The sequence below is a fragment of the Populus nigra genome, chromosome 9 (assembly GCF_951802175.1).
Source record: "Populus nigra chromosome 9, ddPopNigr1.1, whole genome shotgun sequence".
Taxonomy (NCBI): domain Eukaryota; kingdom Viridiplantae; phylum Streptophyta; class Magnoliopsida; order Malpighiales; family Salicaceae; genus Populus; species Populus nigra.
The window spans coordinates 11,135,503-11,160,699 of NC_084860.1; the positions used below are offsets into that span (position 1 = coordinate 11,135,503).

Consider the following 25,197-nt stretch of genomic DNA (forward strand, 5'->3'; position numbering starts at 1 on the left):
CATAAATCGACTAGTTTTATATTAAAAATTCGTAACTCTCGATCGGGTTGTTAGAAAAATCTGAAAATTTTTATGGAGACTTTTAATATTTTATTTTTTTTAGCTTTGGTTAAAATTTCATAATTTTAGGGAGAAATTGATAATTTTTTTAGAAAAATCACAATTTGACTAGTTTTGCGCTATCGCGCATAACTTTTAATATGATTGAAAAATTGAGTTGAAACTTTGTGTGGAGCATTCTAATATATTATTTTAGCATGGGGTAAAGTTTCAGAATTTTTATAATATTATGTCTGGTGATTTTTAAAATTTGCACGAAAAAGTACTAGTAACCAGGCAAAAACAAAATATACAAGAGACACATGGTAATATAATTAAAAGAAAGATGATATAAATTAGTTGAAAAGTCAGCCTTCAAAGGGCTGTTTCTAGCAGACCAAAAGGAAAAAGAAAAGAAGAAAAGAAAATGACTCATGGGGACTAGATAAATTAAAACATAAAAGGCAAGGGCTTAAATGCAAATAATAAAAATTTTACTATATAAACCCCATTTTACTTGGGGTGTCCAGCGGGTTACAAGGAGAGAAAGGGGAGTTAGGGATTTTCTTACATCTTTTCTATAATTCTCTCATCAATTCTTAAAAATAATGCATGATTATGGAGAGTTAAGATAATTATAAAGGTTTATGATTATGGAGAGTTAAAAGTGTTATGATTATATCCATATACAATCTATAACACTTTTGTATTTTCCAATGTCATTGCCTATATCAACTTTCAATTGATATTTTTGTGCTTATTGTTATAAAATTTTGATAGAAAGCATACTAATTGCTTTAAATAGTGTATTATAATTAAGATTATCATTCCCACGGGGACAATCTACCTACTAGATAATGAAATTATTCTAGTCCTAAATTATTTCAAGACACAAAAAAGATGCATGTGTAAGAAAATTAACAGATTGGTAAATAAAAATTAAACAAAAACATGATATTAAAATAAATTCATTGATGGACAAGATACTGAGGTTTCTAATTTACTTAACCAAGCCAAACTAATTCTTAAAATATATTACTAAGAAGCAAATATCATATATAATCTCTTGAGACCAACATGCATAAAAATTCATTTGAATGGTGATCAATAATTCAAAGTATTAGAAACAATGACACAATCAATAATGATTGATACATACCTTAATAAAATAACTAAGAAATTTGAGAATGTCATGGAGACGGAATATTAAAGCCTTAACAATAATATGTAACACATAATAAGATTATTATAAACCATAATCTCTATGGAGAAAGAAAAAAAAGTGTCAAGAAAAACACTTTGTTTGAGTTGAATTTCTTAATCACTAACAAACTCTTATTCAATATCTTTATTCCTCACTTGATGTTGAATTGCAAATTTCAATGATGAAAAGCCCTAACTTACCAGTTTTGGTTGTTTTTTCTTCTTTAGTCTCCAAACTTCTAGTCTAATTTTCTTTGTCAGGTCAATTTATTTTGAGAAAATGATAAAATATCAAAGTTGTATGGCTTTCTCTTATATTTCTCCTAACATCAAAATTGAATTGATTGGATATTTCTAGCCAAAATTATGTGTAATTTACCAAGATATGTTTCTAAAATTTCTGGTATGGAAATTTTCAATTCTTAAAATAGGCAATTTCCTCCTGTCATTCTTGCCCAAAACATGTACATAAGTTAATCAGCTTTTTAAAGATTAATTTCTTCATTTAATTGGCTTCTAAGCGAGCTTTCTCAATATAATAAACCAAAATTCAATTTGGGCCAATGTTTTAGCTAGAGTTTTGAGGATTAAATGTTGATTCCTCACTTCAAAACTCATAATCTATGAATTTGTTTTTTTCTACATAAAAATAAATAAAGTATATAAAATAGAAAAATTTAAGATGAACTAGAATAAAATTGAAATTAATAATGTGGTAAAAATATATAAAAATCAAGAATATCACTTTCATGCTAACATCATAGCCTCATACTTATCTTTTTTAAAAACCTTATGACATGATCATATGACCATAACCAATTTGGCCAAACCCTAATCATTAACAAGTGATTCATCCTATTTAAATGTCTTTTAATTAGAACTTAAAACTAGATAACATTCAATTAAGGATATCTAGTTAGAGATGAAAGTACAACTAACATGACCTATGATAATAATATTATCATAACCCAATTTTAGATACCTCAAAATTGTTTTATTAAAAAATCCATTTTTTTTATTAAAAAATCCAAAAAATCAAAACTTTAAAATCCAAAAATATTTTTGGAACATAAAGAGATAAGTTATTGAGATGTAACAAACCAAAATGCTAGAAGAATATCTGGACTAGGATATTTAATTGTTGATAACCCTAAATCAATGAGTCTAAAGAGAGAAACCCAAAAAAACCCCACAATTCAACTCAACCTATAAGAGAGGGGGGAAAAACCTTCAACCCAAAGAATTAACCAAGGAATTTAGAATTACAACTCTAATATATGTCAAAATAATGATTTGAATACCTCTTAATGAAGAATTTCTTCTCGTTAAATAGAAAAATATTATCATAATTACAGCTTATAATTACTATATACCATAATTACAATCACTCTAAATTAGGTAATTATGAATGAGTATTTCTTATCAATAAGACTGACAAAAACAACTAAAATCGAACTGAATCTAAATAATTTTGATGGCTTCTAATATACTTTTCTCGACATGATTAAAAAATCAAACCACCTTCATTGATCTTCATTTTTGAAAACAAACCTATTTGTACCTAGATTAACCTCCCTCTGCTTTTTTCAATAATTTTTTCTCTTCTCTCTAAGCATTTAAGAATTAAAATATAAAAAAAATAAAGTTTAGAATCAAATTGTAAAATATTAAAACTTCAAGGATCAAATTGAACTTTTCAAGTTAAAGCAATAGAACAATCCAAAGTTTTATAATAATAAGGCAATGTCTTTTGGCTTACATTGTCATAATAATAATTTGCAATCGCAATCACACTCTTACACTCTTGAACGCGGTTCATTGCAGCCAAAGGGAGGGGTGATGGAGTTCCTACTTTCGTATTATTAGTAATTTTCGTGTTATTAGTTTTCAAGTTATTATATTTTATTGTCAAACAGTTTTGGATGACAGATTAAATGTAATGTTCTCCAATTTTCTCTCCTCTAATCCTCTCTCTTCTCCTCCTCCTCCATCACCTTCTCCTTTTCTCTTCACTGTTATCCTTCTCATCTCTGCACTACATCAGATAGTTTAGCATGTGCTCATCAGATTTCCTCTGTAACAATAAACAGATCAGGTTAACAAAAGGAATTGAAAATGTCTTCAAAAACTAAATAACTTTGCCTCAAGTAGGAAGATAATTGGATTTGTGTGATCTCCTCGTCTTCTTCCATAAAATGTCGGTTCATACTACACTCCTCCTTCGAAAGCATAGAGCATTTCTTGCCGGTGCATTACAATGTTTAAGGCTTTAAGCTAACAAAACGTAAATACAATAAAGATTCACCCCATTAAGCTAACTGATCTAAGGCGAGCTGAAATAACATTTATTGACGAGGAGAACCACAAACTTCACCAATATCCGAACAAGTGAGCCCGGACCAAAGTTTAACATACAATTACATTTTACATTTAAATTGATTAACTCAAATTCAAGCCAGAATCAAGGCAGAAAGTCAAAAAGAAGACAAAATGTCAACTGTATGAAGTTGAAAATTACTGAAACACCAAAAGCAGTTCTAGATTCAACCTAATCATTGCATCAGTCTTCAGTGCTTCAATGTTTTCATGAGACCACAAAATAAGGTTTCTGTTTCTAACATGGTTCATAGAAATCACTCTGTTTCTTGCTAGACAGCCCCACCTGCTCATAAAACAATCCCATAAGATGTAAATCAGGTAAATAGCACTTAGTACCTTGAGGATGAACAGTGAACCTTTTATATATTATTAACACAGAAAAGAACAGGTATTAAGAAAGTAAAGGCTTGATATAACAGGTGTACCGTTCACAGCAAAAAGACTTCGGCAGGTTCTAACAAAGGAGAGCAAAGCATACCAAAATAGAAAGCCTAGAAGTCATCACATGATATCATAATTCATAACCAAACAACAGGCGCTGCTGCAGAAAGAAACTCATTGTTCCAACCTGTCCTTTTCTCCCTCACCTTTCAGTAACCTCTCCACACCCCCACCCAGGGCAGTAATCATAACATGGTTTCAGGTTAGAATTCAATCATTTGATAACAATGACAGTTTGACCAGTCACAAATCATCAATTGCATGTGAAGCTTGCGGCTCAAGCTCCAGTGTGTTAACTATTTAAAACTTAAAATCAAGTGTTTTAACCTAAATTAAAAGAACACAATAGAACTTATGGGCTAACAGCTAGAGAGAATCATCATCCAATGATGCTGAGTTCTTTATTCTGTTTATTCATTCTACTTTTCAAGTGAAGTGTCTATTATTTGAGCAAAAGTTTATTGCTCCGCTCAAATTAGTTAGTCCAAAAGTTGACATCCTCCAATTGCAATCTGAAGATATCAAAATCTATACTCGCTCTTCAGCTAATGATATGATCCCAATAAGGGTCAATCAGAGGGGAACTTCTCCCCACTATCCTCTCTATCAGGAAAATCAAATGCAAACCAATAAAATCCATCTATCCTCTCTTTCAGCTCTTTTTTTTGCCACCACTTTCTCAATATACCCTTCAATCAGGAGTCAATGCAGCCATAAACCTCTCAAATGGAAAAGGCATTAAATCCGGTGCATTTAAGTTCTCTAGTAAAACTAAAAAACAGAACTCAAATGTAGAAATTATATATAGCTAAAGAAATCACTTAAATCATATTACCTAGTGATGAAGTTCACTCTCAAATATGGAAGCCAAAATCTACAGCCTAGCTCAGATTAGTTATCTCCAGCAGGTCATAAATGTTGCAGTCACAGTCCACACAATAAAAATTTATAACTGCTCTTAAGCTAATCAACAAATGTTTTCCCTCCAGCAGCTATCCATTCCAACTCTACACCAAAAGGGGGTTTTTTTTCTACATTTAGCTCAACAATATAAGTCTTCTCAGAAAGAGTACTGCAAAGCTCGGAACAGAGCTAATTAAAACTAGTTATGCCATCATGAATACAACTAAACCACATATGTACAAATAAGTTAGGTTATACAACAAGGTGAATGAATTGAAAATTATTTCCTAGTTATGAAGTTCACTCTCAAATATATTATTTCAAGCAAAAATTTACAACCCAGCTCAAATTAGTTAAATCCAAAAGGCTATATCCTTCATTTTCTGTCTGTATAACAAAAAAAATATATAACTGTTCTGAAGGTAATCTGATACAAAAAGTTTCCCTTCAGCTGATATCCTGATATCCTTATTCCTTACCACCTCAACACCGAAAGGGGGAATATTTTTTTTTCTCTTAGCAATTGAAGACATTTCTCAGAAAGTGTATAATCAAGTTCTCAACAGAGTTGTTCAAGACTAATTATGCCATCATATGTGAAACTAAAGCACAGAAGTCAAATGTAAAAATCATTACTGGTTAAATAACTAGGGAAATCCCAGCTAAAGCCTAAATGTGGAGTTTGGACAGGTTAATGTATGAAGAAAAACCCTGAAGACCACCAGTATCAATATCAATCAGATTATGATGTTTTATTTTCCAAAAAGCTATCTCAGATTGAGTAAATGTCACAAACTTCTCGCACTATCCTGCTACTTTGTTACTTTACTGTTCAACTACATCACTTTCCTAGCAACGCAGTAAAGTCAAACAGTCACAATTCCAATAATGAATGCAGCATGATAGAAAACAAAAACTTTGGAAGAAATTTGGCTACAAGGGTGGTTTCTGCAAAGGTTTCGAAAATCCAAGCATTTCCACCATTATGATCTTCAGCTCTTTGCTAGATCAGTAGACTCTTTATGAGAAATCAAGCTGCAGAAGGATGAGACACAATGCTTGGTAACAGCAAGTTTAATACTTAATAGCTTATACTAACCGAGAAAATCACCATATGACACATGCCAGCTCAGAAGCAACCAAATTTGAAGTGCCACAAAGCTTATTACCTTTCCCTCCCAAATTAAAAGTTCCCCTAAACAAACCCAGATATTAATAACACAGGCCCGCCTATGCGGTACACCCTCTAGTAGTTGTTATAATAAGAAGGAAAAAAAAAGCCTTGCTTCTATGGAGGAAGAACACATCAATCAACTGGTATTCAAGACAGCAATTCAAAAATGGGTCTTTCTTAAAGGCTTTGTTCTGGTTTTGTAACCACATAATTGGTTTCATTCCAGTATAAGTGACCTCCACTGGGTCTATTAATGGTGGTACAAACAAAGAAATAAAAAGAAATTTATTAGCGAACAGCAGGGAGGATGACATCAATGAAGGAATCAACCATAATTCTAAAATTTCAAACAATAATGTAAATAAAGATCCAGAATCCAACAACCAATGCCAAATTCAAAACCTGATTAAAAAAACACATACCTTAATGAATCACATCCATCTGTCTATCTAATCTTTTGCATCCCAGCACTCTTCTTCGCTGCCTCATTAATTTTCTCACTATACCCTTCAATGGGTGGAGTCAAAGTAGCCATGAAACTACTCGCAGGAAAAGGCGTTAGATCCGGTATCAAGGCGGCCTTCTTCAAATTCTCCGGTAAAGCCTCAATAGCCTCGTTCTTACACTTCAAGCAATTAGTCAAAGCAGCCTGTCTGGCCCTATGCTTTCTCATCAACACCCTACTGTACTCCTTGGCCAGTTTCATCCCATCCTCCTCAGTCAACTCATATTTTGGTATCTTATCGACATCAACCAAACCTAAAGAAATCAAATCTAAACCAGGAGTCCCAATAATCATGGGCTCATCAGGAACACCCATAGCTTGCCTTCCACCTTTCTTTAAAATCTCCTTTTCGCGAATCCTGTCTTTGCTTAGAAGTCCCAATTTTTCTCTTTCTGCTTCACGGGCACGGTCTTTGGGCTTTAAGTAACGAACTGGGGCTGGTGCGTTGATGCATTGGTCATAAAGACGGTTCCTCTCAGAGTCTTGACGCGAAAATGATCTAGAAGGATCTTGAGAGCCTGATTTTTTGTTCTTGTTCGTTGTTACTTTAGAGCGCTTCTTCGCTACCCCATCTTTGCCTTTTCCTTTCGACGTTCCACTTACAGAACAACGTTGGAGGAATTGGTGGGTTAGGGACTGGAGTGGTTGTTGAGTTCTTGTGATTCTAAGCATTTTTGTTTTTTTTTTAGTAGGTGTGTGCTTCTGCAATAGAATGAAAATGGGAGGAAACAAATGGAGTGGTAGGGTTTTAGGAGGAGGAGTGGGCTGGGTCTGCCATGCGCCGATAAAACCTTAGCCCTGTTTATTAATCAAATCAATTAGCCTCGACACATTTATATTTTATGCCATTAAAGAGTGGGAGTGTTGTATAACAAAAATTAATTTTAAATAAAAACAAATTGAAATTTTCATGAAATATTTCAAATGTCACCTAAGGGTGATGTTGCAAAAACGCTGAATATAAAACCAGAAATTGAAAGAACAAATATCATTTTTTACCACAAACAACAAAACATCCCTCATTTTGAATTTTGTGTAGAAAATTTCAATTTAATCTTTTAAATTTTAATTATTTCACCTTTATTTTTTAAAAATTAACTTTTTAATATCAAATTTTACTTTTTTTGTTTTTTACTTTCTAGATGTTAAGAGAGGTTAGAAAAAGATGGCTAGAAAATTTCGAGGAAAGAGAAAGTTTCATGATATTTTTTATAGTTTTAAAATCTGGTCCGGGCAGTGAGTTGATTCGAGTTCCAGCTGATTCGGAATTGGAATCGGGTCAAATTAAAAAAAAAATAGGGGAAGAAAAAATTCGGTGTGACCCGACAAGACTCAGTAAAAATTCTAGTTGCAATCTATTGATTTTTATCTTTTTTTTTATTAAAACGATGTGATTTTAATTTTTTGTTTAAAAATTAATCCGGGTAATCTAGTTAAAACTCGATGACCCGATTAAAATCAAGAATTCGGACCTTGGACCGGACCGGTTCTAAGAACTATGACATTTCCCTTTAACCCACCACTTTTATTTTTAATATATATATATATATATATATATATATATATATATATATGATATAAAAAAATTAATTTAAAATAAAAAATTAATTAATTTTTTTTAAAGACATTTTTAATAACAAACGGGCTCGTCTTAACTATTGAGGTCGTCGACTTCACCAAATTTCCGCTTCTTCTTCTCACTTTTTTTACTTCATAAAAACATTTTAAAAAATCTCACATTCATTTCTAGGGTTTTGAAGAAAAGGAAAAATAAATGTTAGGTGGTGGATTATATGGAGATCTGCCTCCACCATCCGCGGCGGCGGAGGAAGATAAACCAACTACCACCACCTCCACTGTATGGTCTACTAGTACCTTAATGGCTCCACCTACTCTTCGTAAACCCATGCCCCCACCACCACCACAAACTATTTTAAAATCCCAAAACAAACCTAAACCTTCCAAAACTTTACTTTCTCCGGCACCGCCTGTCACTGTCCTACCCGATGAGGTGGCTGCGCAGCCGGCATTGGTAGGGGTGAATTCGGTGGTCATTGAGGAGTATGATCCCGCGAGGCCGAATGATTATGACGATTATAGGAGGGAGAAGAAAAGGAAGGCCATGGAAGCAGAGAGGTTGAGGGAGATTGAGAGGAGGAGGCAAGAGGAGGAGGAAAGAGAGAGTAGGGAGAGGGAAGACAGGGAGAGGGATACGAATATTTCCGGGGAGGAAGCGTGGAAGAGGCGTGCCGCGATGAGTGGTGGTGGTGTTCCGAGGAGTCCGTCGCCACCCAGTAATGGGGATGGGTTTCGTATTGGGAAGTCAGAGACGGTTGGGTTGGGAGTTGGTGCTGGTGGACAAATGACTGCCGCCCAGAGGATGATGGCGAAGATGGGGTGGAAGGAAGGGCAAGGATTGGGGAAGCAGGAGCAGGGGATTACGACGCCGTTGATGGCCAAGAAGACTGATCGGAGAGCTGGGGTTATTGTGAATGCCAGTGAGTCAAAGCCAGAGAAGAAGGTGAAGAGTGTGAATCTCAATGGAACGCCTACTCGAGTTTTGCTACTTAGGAATATGGTATGCATATCTACCTTCCTTCTGTTTGGTAAATAATGGCAATCAGGTAAATGGACTACAATTTATTGTTATTAAAAAATAATTGACATAGACATCTGAAATGCATAGCAAGTTATTTCTGCACTATGAATGTAACTACAATGAAAGAAACTAATGGGAATCAGCAAGACATTGTTATGTTCTGTTCTTTGTTTGTAATTTATTCTTTTGTATCTTGTAATGCCTTCTTCACATGTTCCATTTATTCCGTTGTGCTATAACTTTCCCTCTAGTGAACAAGAACTACTTACGTAGTGCTATATCCACTACCTGAGATTGCTCATTGTTTCTGCATTGAGATTCACGAAGATTTGATACATTCTAATTTCATCTGGTAACCACCTGGTCTACCATCCATATCTTGCTTTGCTGTGCTTGTTTCTATAATTTAAAATTTACTGGTGTGAGAGAGCAATAGCATTACATTGGGCTGTGTAATTTCATCTGTTAAACATCCTCGGTCCGCCTTTCCCCATCTCCTTTTATTGTGTTTTTGTCAAGGCCCAAGCAGGTGCATTCTTTACAGCACCTAATGTAGTTTGCTTCTATGAAGGCAAAATGCTGAGGTGTTAAGAGTTGATAGAGGCAATTTGGTTTGATAGCAAAATTAGCAATGTTCACTACTACTAGCACTGTAATCATGTCTCTGATAATCTCAAAAAATTGAATTTGTGATGGTGGTGAGGTGATCAATCTTTTACTTTTCCTAGGAAAGCTCTATAGTGTCACCGGCGAAGATGAATTAGGTAACTGTGTTAAGTATTCTCCTTATTGCCCAGAGGAGAGAACTCTGGGCTTTTGATAGAAGCCATGAAGTTTCTGTTTGAGGAGAATCCTTGCATTTAGATTAACATTTGGTATTGAATATATTGTTCTGTTGGCCACTGTGTTTCTGCAAAATGTACTCTCCATGTTCTTTTTGGAATCACTTGATATTTTAAAGTCTTAAGTGATGGATATCCACCATTGCTCAAACTTTTCTCTTTCTTTGGGTAGACCCGGGCTGCCCTTGCTATAGATCCCTTCTCGCCTTTACTGAATAGCCTTGCTAAGGAATAGCCCTATCTACTCCACACCAAAGACAAACCCAATCTGAATCTTGAGATTTCACTTTGCGTGAGATCTGCATTTGCTTTCCCCCGGGTCACCAACCTTGTGCTTCCCTCTCTCTCCTTAACAGTCGATCCCCTCTGGGTCCTTAACAGTCAAGTCTCGCTTCCCTTCCTCCAATCGGTCAGGAGAAGAGCGGATGGGTAAAAGTGGTTACTAAAGGAAATATGATCCCTTTACTTTTAGGGTTATTCAGATCACCCCAAGTAAACTTTAATGTTTTCTGTTTCCTTTAAATGTTCTCAGAAGCTTTATTAAGATTGCTTTTAAAAATCTAGAGTAATGTTAATATAAACCAGATGATTGAAGATTGCTTGCTTGTATTTGTCCTTGATGGATGGGTTTAGTTGTGCTTGAAATGTTCAAAGCACTCAAAAGTCAGTGGAAGTCACAATATACAAAAGGGTTTAGCTCAATATTTCTATAGGCACTCATTTTAGCATCCCCTTTTGTAATACCAAATCATAGGGTACAAAAGGGTTCCAGTTTAATCTTTTCTCTGCCCTCTGATTTGAGCAATCCTGACTCCTATTTTGCCATCAATTATATTCTTTGGTGGAAGCTTTGTTTGACAGAGAACTGTATGCCTCTAAAAGCATGCTTTTTTCTCTTCTCACCATCAAAGCCTGAGTGCTGAAACTGTTGCATGATTATTGGCTTAGTTGCTCTGCTTCAGTATCTGAGTTGCTGGTGAAATAATTTCTGTGTTAATTTTTGCTGTGCCATCTGTCATGTCTTTGATACGTAAACATTTTGGTTTGGTGACAAAAATGAAATTTATTTTCTAATGTGATTGCTATTTGGTTTCTTTCAGTTCAAATTTTATTCCTTAAAAAATATGTTATATGGTTTTAACATAAAGTGTCTATCCCATGCTCCATGTTTGTTATTGCAGACGGAAATGAGAATTTGCTGAGAATGTTCTTTTTTTCTTTTCTTATTTTCTTCATGAAAGGTGGGTCCTGGTGAGGTAGATGATGAACTAGAAGATGAGGTTGCATCCGAGTGTGCAAAGTATGGAACAGTCACTCGGGTTCTTATCTTCGAGATCACTGAGCTGAACTTTCCACGGGAAGAGGCAGTTAGAATTTTCATACAGTTTGAGAGATCAGAAGAAACAACAAAAGCATTGATTGATCTTGATGGGCGGTTTTTTGGGGGTAATGTGGTTCGAGCGACCTTCTATGATGAGGAGAGGTTCAGCAAGAATGAGTTGGCTCCTATGCCTGGTGAAATCCCTGGCTTTTGATGGCCGATTGAATAACTTGTCAAGTTTCCTTCACATTCATCAGGAAAGTTATGGTGGACTCTTATTTTGATTCCCAGTTTACTGTGAGAATTAAGCTATGGTAAGTAGGTTCCAGCTTTGGGTTAGGTGGAGTGTAAACTGTGCTTCTATTGATAATTATAAGCTGCATGCACTTGTTACCGTTGAATGAACCATAGAGAATTTATTTCTTCTTTTTTCTTTTTTTCTGTTCAAATATTCTCCCTTTGATAGGACAAACTTCTACATTCCTTGTACTTTATAGTAGTCGACCATGATTGCATTCAACATTCTGCTCATAAAACATGATGGCAGTTCTTGAAACTCGAGGAGATCTCACGCAATGCATTTTTATCTTGTACGTACTTCGTTTTTTCTGTTGTTTAAATAGAAGAAAATCAGCTAACATGCTTGTGCACTTTTCTTATTTGTGTTATTGTCAAATGATGTTTGTTCCCAAAGCAAAATGACATCGTTACCTTTTGTGGCTCGTCTGTGTTTCTCAGGTGAATCCAGAAACTTGACTGCGTGTGCAGGCGTAGAAAACTAGTTTGTTTTTTCGGTTTATCGGAAGCCCATCGGCCTCCACTGCACAGTACAACAAAATAGTTTTCATTTGCAAACCAAGGAAAGCACGGGCGGGGCTGGATCTTATATTACTTTGAAAAAGATCTTACAGTACAGAAAAATAGTCTATAAAGATATAACCTGGAAAAGATTATATATATAAAAATAAAGCGATGAATAAAATAATAAAGATAAACTGTGAAAAAAAATAAAAGATAGCAGAAAGCTTGTGAAAAAAATTGTGTACAAGGAGCGGACCACTTGCACAGCCTCAATTTTTCTTCTACATAACCTAAATCTATCATACAATAAAATCCTCGAGAAACTCATGTGCCCCAGCAACTAACACCATCCTTTCCGATGAACCCCGATGCCGACCACAATCTCCCGCATGTCAAGACCTACTAACAGCCACCATTCTTAAGACTTTATGATGAGAGAGAGAGAGAAGCAGATCTCATGGAAGTAGTTAATAGATAGAAAGGAGAGGGGACGAGACAATGAGAAAGGAGAAGTGACAATAAAGAGACGGCGATGATGTACGTTCAAGGATTGGAAATAACAGGCAGTCATAGAAAATTACAATTTACATTTTTTGCAAAAACATTTTGAAGGCATTCTTTAAATAAATTTTTTTAAAGAAAATTGGATGTAGGAAAATGTCTAGTATAAAGTGATGAAATAAGTTAAAAAAAAAAAGGATCACATTAAGAAAATGTAAAAAATAAAAGGATGAAATATGCCATCAATCCATGAACTATCAAGAGAAGCTAAAAAGGGACACATGTTTGTTGGCAATCATGTAAGAAAAATTCATAAGAAGCGAGAAGAGGGACTGTTGTTTTTTTTTTTTTAATTTAATGTAGGTGTCTGGTTCAACTTGCGTGTATCTTGACTAATCCCACGGGCCCTAAAGTAAACGACCGTGTAAGCCTCCAGTGATCATTATATGAGCAAGCACAAGGCTCGAACTTGAAACCATAGAAGGAGCAAACCTTTTGGTCCCAAGCTCTTACCACTAGGCCACCACCTAGATGGTTGGGACTATTGTTTTCTTGGCAAAGAGGTTGCTAATTAGTATGTGTATATATGACATCTTATCATCATAGAAAAATCAATTCAATAAATGAGGAGAAGTAAAACATTTTAAAATTGAAAACCATGTATAATGTGTGTGTGTGTGTGTGTGTGTGTGTGTGTGTGTGTGTGTGTGTGTGTGTGTGTGTGTGTGTGTGTGTGTAAAGAGATTATATGAATTAATGTGATTGTTGTATTTTGATTCTGAATAATACAAGGCTATAAACCATAGTTATTAAACCCGGACGGGTTTCATGGGTCAACTTGGATCAACTCGAAAAAATTAAAAAAAATTAAAGTTTTAATATTTTATATGAAAAAATTAAGAAAACATTCATGTAAATATAGGCTATACATATTGTAAATAATGAAGTTTAAAAGAATATTTTAAAAAGTTTTTTATCCCACATTAAAAAGATATTATGTTAAGCTTTTAAGTTAAAGTGTTTCTTATCTCATATTGAAAAAACATAATTTTTTTCTTATAAACATAGAGTATATATACTAATAAGTTTCAAATCTCATATTGAAAAAAGATAACTTTTTTATTGTGAATATAGAGTATATATACTAACGAGTTTCAAATTTCACATTGATAATACATAGTTTTTTTCTTGTGAATATAGAGTAGATATACTAATGTATTTCAAATCCTACATTGAAAAAAGATAATTTTTTTCTTGGAAACATAAAATATATATACTAATGAGTTTCCAATCATACATTGAAAAAACAAAGTTTTTTTCTTGTGAACATAGAATATATATACTAATGGGTTTCAAATCCCACATTAAAAAGATACTATGTTATCCTTTTAAGATGAAATATTTAAACCAAAAAGTTTTTTATCTTACATTGAAAAAACATAATTTTTTTCTTGGGAATATTGAGTATATATACTAATGAGTTTCAAATCCTACATTTGAAAAAAAAAATATTGGGTCTTGGTCGGGTCTCGCCCGGGTCATGGGTTGACCTGCCGGGTCGACTGGGTTTGATTGGGTCATTACATTGATCGGTCTTTTGAGAACCCGGACCGGTCCAGCCCCCGGGCCGGCCGGTCCCAGGTCGACTCGCCAGACCGGTCCGGGTTTAATAACTATGTTATAAACAAAGTTAAATACCAAAAATAGAAAAGGAAACTAATAAGAAAAATTAATCCTATATATTTACTAAATATAAACATACTAAAATATGAATATTACATCCTAATTGCAAAATATATAAAGGATTAATTCTATATTTGTAGCTAAGGAGCAATTAGTGTTGTAGTCATATCATGCCCCCAAAGATTGACCGGCCATTGAGGACATTATTTTTTATTGCGTGCTTGGTATTGTAGTGCAATTGCTTTTTAAAAGTACTTTTTATTTGAAAATATATTAACATAATGTTATTTTCATATTTGTTTTTACATCAACACATCAAAACTATAGAAAAACATAAACAAAATAATCAATTTGATGTTTTTCCAAGTGAAATGTATTTTTAAAATACATAAAAAAAAAAAACAGAAGCTACATACTCTCAAACACTCAAATAAGTTCGATGAGTAAGAAAGTGAAAGTAAGGCAACAACTTAGTAAGAGAATTAACAAGTTGGCTAGAAGTCTGAACATAAGAAACACATAGGCAACGTGTAGCAACTTAATCTTGAACAAAATGGAGGTCAATGTTTCATACAAAAATAAAAGATTAGGTTTGCATAAACATGCATAGCCCTCATATTGTCATGATAAATGATTAGAGTTAGAGGGATACATACATATAACTTTTGAAGAAAATTCATTACCCAATTGACCCTAGCTATAGTAGACGTAATGACTTGATATTCTGTTTTGGTGGAAGAGCAAAAGAGGGTTTCTTTTTTTTTAGAACTCTAAGAGACAAGATTTGGTTAAGAAAAATGACATGAATAGAAGTTAAATTTTGATCATCAGTATTACCTACTCAATTGACATCCATAAATGCATGTGCATGCAAACTATTATGCCATATTCAAGAGTCTCAAAAACAAATAATAAAGTTATTGTATAACTACTAACCAATGAAGTGCAAGTTAAGGTTTGTAAATATATTAGACTAGTGAACAAAGACATTTAGTTTATTATTAAAAAGGTATAATAAAAAAAAAAGATGTCTAATAAAAGCCTAGAGTTTATACATGTTTAAAACTATACATATGCAAAAACATAACTTATGAAAAATATGTTTTCAACATAAATATAATAAAAAGAATTCTAGTATGCATAATAAGTATATAATCAAACTTGTAATTGATATTAATTAAAAGCTATAGCATGCGTACTAATAGTAAAAAAATATCAATGTTTAAATTAGAACAAAATAGGGTACTTATTAAAGCATTTTAAAGTAATGAAACTTTTGTTGTTGTCAAATATGATTTCTTTGTTCTTAAGGTTTAATTGATTCTCACTTGTGCAACTAAGATGTTTGCAATATACATTCTAAGATTTTAAAAAAACCATCTTAAAATTATTTTTTCTCAACAATAAGCTAGATACTAAGTTCTTCTTATCGGCAACAACATGCAATATATTGTTAAGGGTAAGAAGCTTTCAAATGTCATTTTCAGTACGACCTTTCCAAAACCCAGTACCTTAAAGGTTGATGGGTTCCTCTAATTAAACCTTTTGATATGTGAGGGTTGGATGTTATAGGACCAATCGATTTGAAGGCCAACAATAGGCACAGATTCATCTTGGTTGCCATCAAATACTTTACTAAATGGGTAGATGTTTGATCTTACATATATATAACACAAAAGTTAATCGAGAGGTTCATTGAAAAATATATGATTTGTCATTACGATGTGCAAGCAATATTAGTAGCGCTTAGAATGTCAATAGGAAGTTGATTGCTGAGCTCGTACTAAGTGGAAGATTAAGTATCTTAATTCTTCTCCCTACAGATCTAAGATGAATGGTACTGTTAAGGCAACCAATAAAAATCTCAAAATGATCATCCAGAAAATGGTGGTCACTTACAAAGATTGAAATGACATGCTTCCATACGTACTTAATGCATACCACACCATAATAAGAACTTATATAGGTGCAACCTTTTACTTTCTAGTATACGGTATGGAAGCAATGATGCCTTTAGAAGTGAAAATTATATCATTAAGGGTTTTGATGGATGCTAAACTAGAAGAGTCAAAGGGGGACAAAAATGAAATTTAAATAGTCGAATCTGATTAGTGAAAAGAGACCGACAATCATCTGTCATCACCAGTTATATCAAAGCTGAATGGCTAAAGCATACAACAAGTAGGTCAGGCCAAAAGTATTTAAAGAAAGAGATCTTATTGAAGAAGATCTTGCCTATACCTGGTTTGGGCAAGAAGATCTTGCCCAAACCAGGTAGTTAGGATTTCCTTAGTTAGGTAAACCTTCTTTTTCTTTGGTGTATGTCCCATGTTATTTGTATATTCCTTTTTTTAATATATTTTTGCCTTTACAAAAAAACTTGGCAAAAGCAAGCCGAGAAGGGTTTCAAATGCATGGAGGAACCAAGTTGAAATTTTGAAAAAAATTGAAAGTCCAATTGTACTCTATTGTACTAAAGATTGAAAGATAATGCAAATTCAATGTTAAATCAAATGATTATTGGATGAATTTATATAAAAATTAAGTTTGGGGTCTTAATTAGACTTTTAATAGGCCAATTTGATTTAATCATGAGTCCAATTAAGGTTTTAATTAAATTTTAGAATTAATTTGGATCAAACCCTAGATGATGGGTTTGACGTGTTAACCCGAGTCGATAAAAAACACCTTCATCTAAAAAAAAAATTAAAATTAGTGGTTTGAGATTGTTTTTAGTCAAATCAGGTTTTGAACAAAACAATTAAGTCAATACTTGGACTGCAAGGGAGAACAAACCATATCAAGTTAACCCCAATATGATTTTATTAAAACTTGAAATGCAGGCCCATGCAAAAGGCCATATTACAGGGCCAAGCTAAATTAATAAGAACACAAGGAACCATGCTAGCAAGTTATTTCATTTTAATTGAATTCTAATTTTAAAATTTTCTAAAATGTATTGATAAATAATTAAATAAAAATATTAAATAGCATAACATAGTGCAAGATCATATTTCTTTATCTATAATCATTTTTCATTTAATCTTTGGTTATCGTTAATAATTTTTTAAAAATATTTATTAATATATATAATTATCGATTAATTTTATTAAACAAACCGAACAAGTTTTCAAATCACATTAGAAAATTTTCATAATTTTCATAATAAAAAATTAACCATGTTCACATATTTTATTTTTTTACTTTAAAATTAACTTTTGATGGAGCGCAAGCACTAGAACCAGTGGAAAACTAATATTGCTGGGTGCCACGTATCTTGAAAAGCCATTCTTTGGTAAGAAAAAACCATTTTGCTGCCCAAGCCTTCGAGATATCCTGTCTCCTCCCTTCTTCACTTTCTTTATTTCTCTTCTTTAAAAACAACACTCGAAATCCCATCGACAAGAAACATTCTCATCGACAAGTTAAATTGTGATCCTGAGTCCTGGAAATTAAACTCACCCTAAAAGGCTAGCTCGAAACAGCCTTATCAAGGCGCATATGCAACCGCAGACGGCAAACTCTGTGGAGTCTGAAATATATAGTTGCCACTGTGCACCCCTCCAGGCTTCACACGCCACCACTCATGGCATGTCTGGGAAGGTTCCACAGATTCCAACCTCCTGATACGCAAACAAGAGGAGGGCTAGAAGCTTCTGCTGCACTTTTGTTCCCTTTCCTTTACTCATCGATCTCACAACTGACATATTGTCGAGGGAAATGAAATGTCCATGCATCAAGCATTTACATATTCATGGCCACATTATATTTCAATTTTGGATGTGGAGTGATATAAAAAATGATGACTAACTATATAGATGCTCGGATTACCTGTCAACAGTAAAAAATAATTATTAAAAAAATGAATAAAAAATCATGCTTGAGGCATAAAGACCCAAATATTTCTGCCACCTCCATAAAATCCATGTCGGTCACTTAATGAAACACTACGACCTCAGGCTAGTCTCTCGTTGACTTACTCTTAACACATAAAAGACTGATTTTTGTGATAGCATTTTGTGGTTTGGAAAAAATTAATTTTTAAAAAGTTTTTTTTTATTGTGGTAAGTTAATTTAAATAGATGCTTTTTTCTTTTCTCAAAAGTTGTCAGTGAAGAAACAATTGTGTTTTCAAGTCATCTCAAAAACATGTGTAAGCTGCTTTTTGTGAAGTTGTGATATATAACTGAATCCCACATTTTAAAAGTGCGGTTGGAAGTTTAACCCAACAACAATTTTTTGAGGTTTCTCCTAATCACACAAAGGCTCATGCTTGAGGTTGCTTTATCCCCACAAAGGCTCAATTATTTCCTCGACACCATGGACTCCATGTCTGCCAGAGACAGCAACACTGTCCCAATCCATTCTCTTATCCCATTCAACTAAGCTTCCCTTGCCAAATGCCAACTAAGGGAAGCTGACTGATTTTAAAAGACACCAAGCAAACTGAGATCACAGTTCCGAGCTCCACTCACCGACGAATGATATTTCCATCTTCCACTCATTACATATACATATCCATTCACAATAACCAGTTTACTCTGAATAAGTTCGTTACATTCAACCCTTAAAAACAGATTTTAGAAGATATGAACACACACCAAACAAACTTAAATCGCAATTCATAGTTCCTCCCACAATCAACGTCATAGTAGGTGTAACCATCTTCCATAAATTGTATAATTGTTTTTTTTCTTTTTCCAGAAATCACACATTATACAATTATTATCAATTCCCAATTCCCAATTTGCCTTTAACAATTGCTCCACAATGAGTAAGCACACCCCTTCCATCTATTTAGGTATATAATGCATTCACCTGTGGATGAGTGCGAACCGAATTCCTTCCATGTAAACCTATTCCCTATCCAGGCTCAGAATTAAGCGGTCAGTTTCGTCTCTAGCACTACTAATCTTTTGTCAGTCACTCTAAAAATGTCCATAAAAGGATCTGTAAGCCAATCTGGTACGTATTTTCTGATTTTCATTTACTAATATAGCATGAATCAGAAGAAGAAACCAAACCAGGCAGCCCAAACTCATCAAGCTCTAAAAAATAATTCATCATCTCCCACGTTGATAGAACTAGAGGCTTTTTACAGTAGGTTCAACTGGAGGAAATTATGAAACAAAATAGCATAGGGATCAGAGTCCATTTCAGTTGAAGTGGGAGAGAATCTTATGGTGGAAAAGAAACAAAAAAGAGAGGAAGCAAACACTGCCATAGCATAGAGTTATTTATAAAACAACAACAAAAATAATGGAAATACTATGCTTACGCAACCTGATGATTCCATTTGAGTATTTTCGGTCATGAAGGAAGGGGATCTACACAAAAATAATATGTTCGTACTCGCCCTTTTCATTTTCCTTATCGTTTCTGTACAAACACAGCTAATAATAAAGAAAAACTTCTCATACATGGCACACGAAAAATCCCAAACATCTTATAATGGATGGCACATTAGCAGGGGCAATTTTCAGTCTACATTGAGGAGTATGGACAAGGATATGAAAGCATACAGTAAGGTTATCAAGGCATTTCAAGGTCTGGTCTCCGGTCAAGCACTTCTTTTGCGGATCCATCTGGAAAAGCATCTGGATAAGTTGCCAAAATTTTGGCTTTCATGCTCCTGCAAAGGAGAAGGATTAGATTCCAGACCACTTAATTCAGTTTATGTAATGAGAATGGAATGGAAAGAATACCTTAGCTTTTGAAAGACGTAATCAAGATCAGACTTCATAGATTTTAAGAGACGCGTGTTTCTTGAAAAATCAGCAGAAACCTCTGCGAAACAATTCTCTGAAAATTCATTAAAATGAGACAGCACTGCGTTGCTGTCCTGCAACCTTCCCAATCTGTTCAGGTTTTTTTTATAGTGATAAGCCCAAAGACATTAAATATATAAATAAGAAAAAAAAACTCAACAAATCCACAATGAGAGAAAATTACATGAGAAGCTGCACTTGCTTGAGTGAATCCAGATCTCGCTCATCAATTAGGGTTTCGAACTCTCTACAGACCTCTTTTGAAGCTTCTCTGATGGGTTCCTCCTCCATTTCCTGCTTCCTCCGGTGATGCAGATGCGGATGGAGATGGAAATATTGATGACTGTTTTCGGCCTTCGGTTTTTTGCTTACTTGCCAGCGTTTAATCTAACCATATATTTTGGGCCTTTTCTGGGTCTTGAAGCCCAATATAAAACTTCATGGTCCATTAATACTTTGCTGCCCCCATCCTTCGTCTTCATCATTTCGTCAAAATGCCCCCACAATCCACATCATTCGCCTCCACCCATTCCCACATCGCTAGTTTGGTAGTTCTTTGCAATTTTGGTAATTGTACTCAATTAATTAAAATAAAAATACAAGTGCTCAATTGATAGAAATGATAATTTTGGGGCTTTTTGAGAGAATTGATGAACATACATTATACAAATAATGGATTAGCCTTATTTTAAAAAACAAATGTAAGTAGTGAGTAATCTATATTTATATTCTTTTTTTTTCAAAAAAAAAAATCTTATTTTTATCAATTTATATGAAACATATGTAGATTATATGCTGAGACTTATACACTCATTGTTAGGTTGGAAGTTGTTCTCATGTTGCTTGCATATACTTCTTTTGTAATTTCAAGTTATATCAAATGGATTTGAAAAATGTATACTTTTTAAGAAAGAATTTTATGTTAAACAACTCTTTGGTTTTTGAAAATCATTTATATCATGATTATGTCTACGGGTTAAAAACACTTTCTAGATTGAAACAAGTACCTAAACTTAGTATAAAAGGTTTAGTCAATTCTTGATACCAAATAATTATATATGAAAATGATATATTATTTGGTGCTACTAATGAGTTTTTATATAAATGATTTAAAAAATATATGCACACAAAATTTAAATTTGAGTATGATGATAGAACTTCATTTCTTTCTTGGACTTCAAATAAGCAAACAAAAGAAGAATTTTTTTTTTTAATCAAGCCAAATACACAAAGAAGGTAGTCAAAAGATTTGGTCTAGATGATTCATAGTTATGTACTACACCAGTGTTTACTTTAGTAAAGCTCGATAAAGATGAAAGTGGTAAGAATGTTAGTATCTACCTATATAGAGAGGTATGATTGGTAGTTTATATTATTTAACTACTAATAGACTTGATATTATGCTCGGTGCATGTTTATGTACTTGTTATTAAGCATACAACAAAGAGTCTCATTTAAATGCCGCAAAGCATATTTTATTAGTTATCCTGATGCTAACTATACTAGTTGCATAGTCGATTGGTGATATAAGTCAATTTCATGATTAATCATTTATTTATAGTCTAACAAGACACAAGATTTGGTATCTATTTCTACTACAAAAGCCTAAAATATTGTTGTTGGTTCATGTTTTGCACAAGTAATTTTGATGAAATAAACTATCATATTTTGATTTATTTTTGCATCACATTCTTATCTTGTGTGACAACATTAGAGCTATTAAATTGACTAGGAACCCCATTTAACATTCTCTTATGAAGTGTATAGATATTAAACATCATGCACAAAAAGGTGATATTGCTTTTAAATATAATGATACAAGTTTACAACTTGATGATATATTTTCAAAACCTTTTCAATACCTATACCTGAAGCATCACATTCAATCTTAAAAGTTTTTATAAAGTTAGGCAAAACAAGTAATGGAGCCAAAATAAGCTTATATTTTAACAAATTAAAAGCTTTCTCTTATTCAATTTCACATTTAAAACTTATTATCTTCTTTACAATCTCAGTTAATGGAGCAACTATTATACTTAAATCTTTCACAAATCTTCTATAAAACTAGTCAATCTATGAAAACTTATTACCTTACTTACTATCTTAGGTATATGCCACTCTTTTATAGCTTTAAACTTAGTCTCATCCATCTTAATACCTTTTACATTAACAATATATTCAAAAAAATAATTTTTTCTATGCAAAAGTCACACTTTATTAGATTAGCATACACACTTTTATTTCTAAGCACATCATGTACCCGTGTTAAATGATCTATATACTCATTTAATTCTTCATTATAAATCAATATATCATCAAAATAAAAAAAACTATGAACCTTCTAATGAATGCATGCAATATATGGTTCATCAATCTTATAAAAGTATTAGGCGTATTTGTAAGTCCAAAAAGCATGATCAACCACTCATACAAACCATATTTAGTTTTAAAAGTAGTTTTCCATTCATTACCTTCTTTCATTCTAATATGATGATATCCACTTTTAAGATAAATTTTGAAGAACAAACAAGATTCATGCAATTCATCAAGCATGTCATCTAATCTAAGGATAAAATGTCTATAATTTACCGTTATGTTATTGATTGCTCTACAATAAACACACATTCTCTAAGCACCATCTTTTTTACGTACTAAAAATACAGGAACAACACATGAACTCATGCTCTCTCAAATGTATCCCTTTAATATTAACTTTTCCGTTTGCCTTTGAAGCTCATTTGTTTCCTCAAGATTACTTCTATAGGTTAGTCTATTAGGAATAGCCAAATCTGATATTAGATAAATGTGATGTTCTCTTCATCTTGTAGATGGCAATCCACTTGAAATTTCATCACGAAATACATCTTTAAATTCTTGTAACAAAAAAAAAACACAAACATTATGAACATAGGAATGAAGTTCGTTAGTGTTAAAGTATGCCTCCTTATACAAGAGTAAAATCATAGACCTATTAGAAAAATAAGCATGTGTAAGATCACTTGGTTTTGCATAAAAAATGTATTTCCCCACTTTTCTTACACACGATCTTCTTTTCTCACCCTTTTTTTCTTTTCTCTACACTCGGTCTTCCTTTTATTTTTTTTAGCCAAAGCCTTTAAATTTGTCTTTAATGGATGGAACTTTACTTTTTAGTGTTTCACACTCATGGCTCAACTTATTTTTGCTCAGCCTCACATCCTCACCATTATTTTATAGCAAGACATGTTCGGCTTCTTCTGCTTTCTCCAGTTTCAACTGATCTTTATACACTTTTCTAGGTAACAATGGTGTAAGCATGTATGTTTTCCCATCCTTTTCTAGTGTATATCTATTTTTAAAATCATCATGCTTGGCTTTACTATCAAATTACCAAAATCTCCCCAACAAATAGGTGTGCAACATTTGTAGGAACAACTAACTTCACATAAAACCTTATCCTTATATCTCCCTACTAAGAATGAGATTAAAACATGTGTAGTCATCCTAACTTCTCCATATTCATTCAACCATTGAAACTTACATGGTATAACATGATTAGTAGTACTTAGATTCAAATTTGTAACCAAAGTTGTGCTTGCAATATTAGTACAGCTACCATTATCCATAATCATATTACATACCTTATTTTTTATGTGGCATATAATATAACAGATATTCTCTCTTAGTTGCTCAACATCTTTTTCACTAACTTGAACATTAAAGATCTCTTTATAACCAAGGATTAACCATTAACAACATATTCAACATTACTAGCATCTTCAAGTGCTGACATACTTTCACATTTAGATTCATCACTACCTAGCTCTACTTCTTCATTATCGCTCAAAATCATAATCTTTTTATTTGGATACTTTGATGCATAATGTCCAAGTCTTTGACATCTAAAACATTAAATCTTTCATTTATGCTTCAACTGAACATTATTTCTTCCTTTTCCTCTATTCTCATGACCTTCTTTTTAACGTATGAGGGTTTGATAACTTTAAGTATTGTTATTGGCTTTGTTTGTACATTACTCTCTTTCCTGAAATTTAACTTGTAACCCTAAGAGGATCCTAAATAACCATCTGATCTTGCACTACCTTTTCTTTTAAACTGTTTTTTCACCTTTATAACCATATACACTATATCTTCATTTTATAAATAATGCTATAATTTAACCACATTAGCAATATCTCAATTTAAATCATTTAAAAATCTAGCCATTGTGGCTTCTCTATCTTTAGAAACATTATTTTTAATCATATTTATTTTCATCTCCTTAAAATACTCACCAACACTTTTAGAACCTTAAGATAAAGATTGCAATCTATTATATACTTACCTATAGTAATGACTAAGGACAAATCTCTTCCTTATGATTGATGTCATGTGAAACCTGGTATAAGACCACAATTTAGATATAACCTGGTATACATGTCATGAAAGAGTAAATAAATCATTGTGAAAGGATTTAAATAAATAAAATTTAAAATGATATAAGGGCTTGGATTTTATTTAAAAGAAAAAACTAGACAAAATATGGAGAAGGTTAAGAAGAGGTGAATTTATAAATGCATGAAACTTAAAGGAGCATTGTATATACGAGGAAAAAATGAAAATCTTATTATTATTATTATTATTATTATTATACTATCTCATTTTTCCTTCTTCAATGACTGATTTCATGTATAAAAAGGGAGAGAAGGGAGCTGAAAAATGGTGAGAAAACCTTGCCTAAACACATTTTAGAAAGTAAAAATAAATAAATACTTTAAGAAACTAAGAAGAGATTTGAAGGAAGAAATTGAACAATCTCAAGTGTTCTTCCTTGTACAAGTGACGAGTTGGAGATGTGAAGAAGAGTGGAAGAAACAACTTAATTCCTTGCCTTTCTACCTTTAAATTCTTGCATACTAGGAGTAAGGATCTAGTTATTTTTAAGTGATTTATATCTATTGTGAATTGATTTTTGTGAGGCATGTGAAGAACTCTAAATTATATAAATTTTTAATTATGTGTTTAATTAAAAACATTAATGATAAGAATATGTTTATAG

The 25,197-nt window shown here is 32.9% G+C and overlaps 3 protein-coding genes across 4 annotated transcripts; 1 reads left to right on the forward strand and 2 right to left on the reverse strand.

The window, feature by feature from the left end:
* Positions 1-3,041: 3,041 nt before the first annotated feature.
* Positions 3,042-7,447, reverse strand: LOC133702527 (uncharacterized). Of its 2 annotated transcripts, none has more exons than XM_062126824.1 (2): positions 6,562-7,447; positions 3,042-3,316 (listed from the first exon to the last, which is right to left on the reverse strand). In XM_062126824.1, exon 1 carries the CDS (start codon positions 7,314-7,316, stop codon positions 6,585-6,587), a length of 732 nt encoding a protein of 243 aa, XP_061982808.1. In that variant the 5' UTR covers positions 7,317-7,447; the 3' UTR covers positions 3,042-3,316; positions 6,562-6,584. The 2 variants fall into 2 exon arrangements, with proteins under 2 accessions (XP_061982808.1, XP_061982807.1); XM_062126823.1 differs by lacking the exon at positions 3,042-3,316 and adding an exon at positions 3,567-3,904.
* An 863-nt stretch (positions 7,448-8,310) lies between these two features.
* Positions 8,311-12,003, forward strand: LOC133703869 (DNA-damage-repair/toleration protein DRT111, chloroplastic-like). The gene is made up of 2 exons (XM_062128584.1): positions 8,311-9,222; positions 11,327-12,003. The coding sequence occupies exons 1-2, from the start codon at positions 8,419-8,421 to the stop codon at positions 11,618-11,620; spliced, it is 1,098 nt and encodes a 365-aa protein (XP_061984568.1). The 5' UTR covers positions 8,311-8,418; the 3' UTR covers positions 11,621-12,003.
* Positions 12,004-19,648: 7,645 nt separating this feature from the next.
* On the reverse strand, positions 19,649-20,644 carry LOC133702749 (kxDL motif-containing protein LO9-177). The gene is made up of 4 exons (XM_062127074.1): positions 20,615-20,644; positions 20,344-20,546; positions 20,097-20,249; positions 19,649-20,023 (listed from the first exon to the last, which is right to left on the reverse strand). Exons 1-4 carry the CDS (start codon positions 20,642-20,644, stop codon positions 19,924-19,926), a joined length of 486 nt encoding a protein of 161 aa, XP_061983058.1. The 3' UTR covers positions 19,649-19,923.
* Positions 20,645-25,197: the final 4,553 nt, after the last annotated feature.